The sequence below is a fragment of the Nipponia nippon genome, unplaced genomic scaffold (assembly GCF_047370975.1).
Source record: "Nipponia nippon isolate SJK-2023a ecotype South Korea unplaced genomic scaffold, ASM4737097v1 scaffold_2, whole genome shotgun sequence".
NCBI classification, from domain to species: Eukaryota; Metazoa; Chordata; class Aves; order Pelecaniformes; family Threskiornithidae; genus Nipponia; species Nipponia nippon.
Window position 1 is genome coordinate 1,384,981 of NW_028262336.1, and position 5,875 is coordinate 1,390,855.

Genomic DNA, 5,875 nt, shown 5'->3' on the forward strand with positions numbered 1-5,875 from the left:
TTGAAGACAAAAAAAAAAAAAAACCACAAACAAAAAAAAGTCAAAAAACAGAGCAAAACCTTGGTAAAACTGAAAAATAAAGTTTCCTTGTATTTTATTTTGTTGCTGCTAAGGGGGGGGGGGGAAGCGCCTCACAGCCGAGGCCCCGCCTCTCCCCGTGACGCCATCACCGCCCGTCTGACTTTGCCGGCCGAGCCACTCAGCGAGCAGGCGCGGCGCCATCGGCCAATGGGGTGAGGGCGGGGGCGGGGTCCCGCGCATGCGCCGTCGGCGGGGAGGCCTGCACGTGGGGCGGCGGGCCCGCTGCCGCCGACCGCTGCCGCCGCGCCATGGGGCGGAAGCTGGACCCCAGCGCGAAGGGGAAGCGCGGCCCCGGGCGCAAGGCCCGCAAGCAGCGGGGGGCCGAGGTGGAGCTGGCCCGCTTCCTCCCGCCAGGTAAGTCCGGCCCGGTGCCGCCGCTGCGGGCCGCCCGCCCCCCCGCCCGCCTGACTGACCGCCCGCTGCGTGTCTTTCCTCAGAGCCGGAGACCGGTAGGAAGAAGCTTTCCAGTCACGGGAGGAAGAGGTGAGGGGGGGACGGCCTGGGGCGGCGGGGCGGCGGGGCCGGCTCTGACCTGACCCGACCGCCGCTTCCCCTCCCGATCCAGGGCTGCGAAGAGGCGGCTGGCGGCGGGCAGCGCCCCGGCGGGGAGGAGGCCGCTCGGAGGAGGAGGAGGAGGAAGGCCAGAGCCGGCAGGTGAGTGCCACCCCGCCCTGCCGCCCCCCGCCTCCTCGTTACGGCACGGAACAGATGGAATTTCACTATTTTAAACGATTTTTCCCCTCATTTCTGGTCGTTGCCTGGCAACCAAGCGGTAAAAGGCCTCTCTCCCATACGTTAAAGCCGTTTGTGACCCTACCTCCGCTCCCGGCGAGGCGGACGGGTCGCTGAGGCTCTGCGGCTCGCTGCCTCGCGCCCTGCGTCGCCTGGGAAGCCGTCGCAGTGGGAAGAAGGAAGGATAGCCAGAGACCGGGGAAGCAGGGCGGCCTACTGTGTCGGAGTAAATGCCATAAGAGCTTTGTAGCTGTGCTTTTCTTTGGTGATCCTGGTTAGATCTCTTCGAGGTTTCATTGGGGGAGAGGTGAGAACGTGCCCTTGTTTATGACGGAGAAGACTGCTGCGGGGAGCAAGCATCCCTTCCCTTGGACAGGCAGCTCAGGGCTAGGATGAAGGTCCCTTTTGTATAACAATTAAAAAGACAGGGCAGCTGCTTTTGAGAACAACGCTGAACTTCTAACCACTTCTTTTACCTCTAGTTAAAGAGCAGGTACCCCCACAGAAGGAGAACCGTGCCGTAAAGGCAGCAGGACAAGCCCCTCGTGGGCAGTCTGGCTTCAGTGATGACAATTCAAAATGGCTGGCTCCGGCCAAAGCCAAGAAAACCCCGTCCAAAGGAAACACCCTGGAGTTATCCAGCGATGGTGAGGTGGAAGAGGGCAGCTGGGAGATGGAGGAGGAGGAGGAGGATGGGAGCAGCGAGGAGATGGTGGATGATTATGGTGCCTTATCATCAGAGGAAGAAGAGGTAGGAGCTTTTTGCCCTTACTTACGCAAGAAATACTTGACTTTGCTGGCTGAAAGGAACCATCAGGCCTGGGGGAAAAGGGTGACGTTACTGGGGGGTGGATGGTGAGGTGGGGGAGAGCTTTCCCCTTCTTCCCCTCACAAGAACAATTTCAAGTTTAGCAACTGATCCCAGCGTAGCATGCGGTGCTTTTGTTTGTTGTCCTTTTTAAACAGAGCAGATAAAATTTCACAGATGGTGGGAAGTAAGGGGGGCGCCTGGGGACGTTGTTTCATTAATCTTTTGTCTCTGTTTAGTTGCTGCCTATTGAAAAAGCTGCCCTGAAGCGGAAGGCTGACAGGTGAGGCTTTGAGAACATCCCTAGTCCGCAGAGTCTTTCCTGGTTCGACGAGGAGCCGGTGTTGTTTATTCTTCTGGCCTCTCTGCCATCTAAGAAACGGTAGTTGTGAAGCGCCTGCGTGATACTGTGCTGGTGTAAAACATCCCTCCTGTTCTTTGTCCTTAGGGGAGGCCTTAGTGAAGATGACAGCGAAGAGGAGGTGGCAGAGGAGGCGAGCGGGCAGAAAATGGGACAGAAGGAGGAAGAGAGCCCGGATCTGCAGCTCAACCTGGACATAGACGAACAATTTAAACTGCCGAGTAACGAACAGATTGAGAGAGAGGATATCCTTTTTATCCGTGACATCCACGAGCCGTACGTGTGCAGCAGCATGGGGCCTGGATACAACTGAAGAGCTTTATTTGCGCTTTATCGTGAGCATTGCTTAGCAAGAGCGTTTTGTGCACGACAAAGTATTTTTAGATGAGTTGCCCTAATAGAGAGTATACAATGCTGCGCTTCTGTACAGCACCATTAGGAAGTCTGTTACGCCCTGCATGGAGCTTGGAGCCTTCCCCGATTTCCTTTCTAGTCCTAAATGTACGTGGATATCTTGCCACGTAGTCCGTTCCTCTGTACCCTGACTTTCCTGGCAGGTGTTTGTCTAACCCGTTCCTAGAGCCTCTGATGATAGCGATTCCAGCAGCCAAAGCGCTCGCTCTTGGCCTTTGGTGGTTTTAATTTCCTGCCCCCCAGTACAATTTAATCTTGCCTCTCCTCCTTCTCCTCTGTACCCCTTAGTTGCCCTTGGGGAACTTCTAGTCTCCTTTCTGCTCCAGGTAATGTTTTCAGGATTAAAAGACTTTTTTGTTGTCTTCTTTTTCCTATTTTTCTCTGCTTATCTAAAGTAACTGGCCAAATTCTTTTAAATACCTTGTAGTTCCTGCCTTGTGAACTTTTTTGTCTGGTTCCATCCTTTGAATCCCTCCCCTCTGCTGAGCTCTGATGAAAGCGTATTCCAACAAGGCCTTTCTGGTGCGATGCAGAAGTCCTGCATGACCGATCGTGCTTGTAAAGAGCCTGTGTGCGGGTTTCTCAGCTGTTTACGATTCCTTAACAGTCTTTCTACCTGCTGAGCCACCTGACCTGCACATCATTCACCAGCGCATCAAGGGCAACATGGAGGTGCTGCAGGACTTCGCGGTGAAGCGGGAGGAAGGACGCACCCGACAGGAGTACCTCGCATTGCTGCGCCGGGACATGGCTGCCTACTATTCCTACAGTGACTTCTTGCTCACGAAGCTCATGGATATCTTCCCGCTCCCTGAGGTAGGATCCTGCCCTGCCCGTATCTTTGCTGACTGGTGAGGATTTGGCTGCCTCCTCTGGTCTTCGTTTTTATCTCTATTCGCTGTCCCTTCTTTCATCCAGCTGATAAACTTCCTGGAAGCCAATGAGGTTCCCCGCCCTGTGACCATTCGCACCAACACACTCAAGACGCGGCGACGGGACCTGGCGCAGGTGAGCAGGAACCTGCGGTTGTCTCCTGCGCCGCCTGTCACGCAGGGCGGTGTCTCAGTCCCATCTCCTTGTCTTGCAGGCTCTAATCAACCGTGGTGTGAATCTCGACCCCTTGGGGAAGTGGTCGAAAACGGGACTTGTTATTTATGACTCCTCTGTGCCCATCGGTGAGATCACCCTCCCTGTCGTAGGGCTGAGCTGACCCCCTCTTGGCTCCCTTTCTTTCACGTGTCATCTTCTGTTGTTCTGCCTTCCCTGCCCAGGTGCCACCCCTGAGTATCTGGCTGGGCACTACATGCTGCAAGGAGCCTCCAGTCTCCTCCCTGTCATGGCTCTGGCTCCACAGGAGAACGAACGCATCCTGGATATGTGCTGTGCCCCAGGAGGCAAGACCAGCTACATAGGTACCACCCTGGAGCCTTGGGAGGGAGGCTCTGGGAAGCGATGAGTTTCCACTGGTCTATACAGAAAGAGGGAACAGAGGGGGACTGAACTCGAGGAAAGGAGGGGGGCGGCTGCCCCTATGGGCAAAAGCGCATGAAGTTTTTAGCCCCTTGCTGATGCGTCTTTCCCTCCGGCAGCTCAGCTTATGAAGAACACGGGTATGATCTTGGCCAATGACAGCAATGCCGAGCGGCTACACAGCGTGGTAGGGAACTTGCATCGGCTGGGAGTCACCAATGCTGTGGTGAGCAACTGTGATGGACGCCAGTTCCCCAAGGTACGTTCCTGCCTGCTTTGAGGCTTCCTTACTGTGCCTACCTAGAGCTGCTCTGCTGTCCCTTTAGTAAAGCTGCATTCTCCAAAGCCACTTGTCATGGCACACAGATCTGCCGGGGAGCGTGTTTGTTATTTGATATGGAGATGGGAAGGTGGGCAGGGAGGAGCGAGGGATCTTTTCTGCCTTCCCGGTCTCCTGGTTCCCCTTCTAGTCTTGGTCTTGTTCCGAGTCCCCACCTGTGAGCGTAATTCCAAACATATATCTGCCTGTAGGTGCTTGGAGGGTTTGACCGGGTCTTGCTTGATGCTCCGTGTAGCGGAACGGGCGTCATTTCCAAGGATCCTGCTGTCAAAACCAACAAGGTGAGTGACCAGTGGGGACACAAGATGGGGACTCAAGCATGATTCGTGAGAGGAAGGACTTTGGGACAGCTTTGTTCTCGAGAGATGCCTGCAATAGGGACGCTGATTTTTCCTTCTCCTTCCTATTTTGTGTGTTGTCCCAGAGCTAGGTTTTTTTGAGGTTAGTTCTGCAGAAGACTCCAGAATCTTCTATATCATGTGTGCTTTGCTCTCCTGTCGTCCCTCCATCCACAACAGAGGCCTGGGGTGCTTCCCTGTGCCTCTGCTATCCTAACCTGTCTTTCTCTTTCAGGATGAGAAAGACATCCTGCGCTGTGCTCACCTGCAGAAGGAGCTGATTCTTAGCGCTATAGATTCAGTCAACGCTGCCTCAGAGACGGGGGGCTACATTGTCTACTGCACTTGCTCCATCATGGTAAGTTCCTTCCACGCTCTGCTGCGGTCATCTCCTACTCGGGGGACTGCTGAGCTTTGGATCCTAACGCTTAGTCTTTGGCAGGTGGAGGAGAACGAGTGGGTTGTGGATTACGCCCTGAAGAAACGCAACGTTCGTTTGGTGGCCACAGGCCTGGACTTTGGCAAGGAAGGCTTCACCAGGTGCGTGCCAGGTCACAAGCTGCATGCGTTCCTTGGGGGTGAAGTTTGAGCAGAGGCATTCTATCGCTTCTCACCCCGCTTCCTCCTCCAGGTTCAAGGACCGTCGCTTCCACCCCTCCCTCAAGTCTACGCGGCGTTTCTATCCCCACACGCATAATATGGATGGGTTCTTCGTTGCCAAGTTCAAGAAATTCTCCAATGCCATCCCCCAGGCACAAAAAGGTAAGCTAGTGCTGGAGCGCAGCCAGGCTGCCTGGGCCTGCTCCCACAGGCTGCTTCCCCTGCAGAAGCCACGCGGGTTCTTCTTACGTCACCTTTCTCTCGTGTTTCAGATGAAGAACCTGCTGTGGAAGCCGCAGCTCCGTCTGCTGCCCCTGATACCGCCACGGAGCCTCAGCCAAAAAAGAAGAAACTTGAGGGATCAAAAGCTGACAGAGAGCAGAAGCTGCCACAGCCTGATTTGAAGAAGAGGCGTTTGTTGCAGGCACAGAGGAGACCCTTGAAGGCTGGCCGGCCCGCTGCCAAAATGACGCGTCCTCAAGTCCCTACCAGGAAGAAGCACAGAGCGAAACCAAATGGACAGTGAGAGGAACTGCTTTTCCAGGTGGTCGGCCTCTCCTTGGAGAGCAAAGGCTGGGGGCTGCTGCAGCTACGCACGTGCCGCCTTGTCTTTCCCGCTCTGTGCAGATCATCTCTACAGCGCTGAGACCTGGGACAGCTACAGCCCCCTTTGCTCCTTTCCTTCTGCATCAGGGACTGATGCGCTGACCCATTAAAAGTTTTATACTCTT

At 55.1% G+C, this 5,875-nt stretch overlaps 1 protein-coding gene across 1 annotated transcript; it reads left to right on the forward strand.

The window, feature by feature from the left end:
• The first annotated feature begins 195 nt into the window (after positions 1-195).
• NOP2 (NOP2 nucleolar protein) lies at positions 196-5,875 on the forward strand. The gene is made up of 16 exons (XM_087756050.1): positions 196-435; positions 519-564; positions 647-735; positions 1,296-1,564; positions 1,861-1,904; positions 2,070-2,227; positions 3,013-3,212; positions 3,315-3,404; positions 3,484-3,571; positions 3,668-3,808; positions 3,986-4,125; positions 4,398-4,487; positions 4,780-4,902; positions 4,987-5,084; positions 5,176-5,306; positions 5,417-5,875. The coding sequence occupies exons 1-16, from the start codon at positions 330-332 to the stop codon at positions 5,668-5,670; spliced, it is 2,067 nt and encodes a 688-aa protein (XP_087612176.1). The 5' UTR covers positions 196-329; the 3' UTR covers positions 5,671-5,875.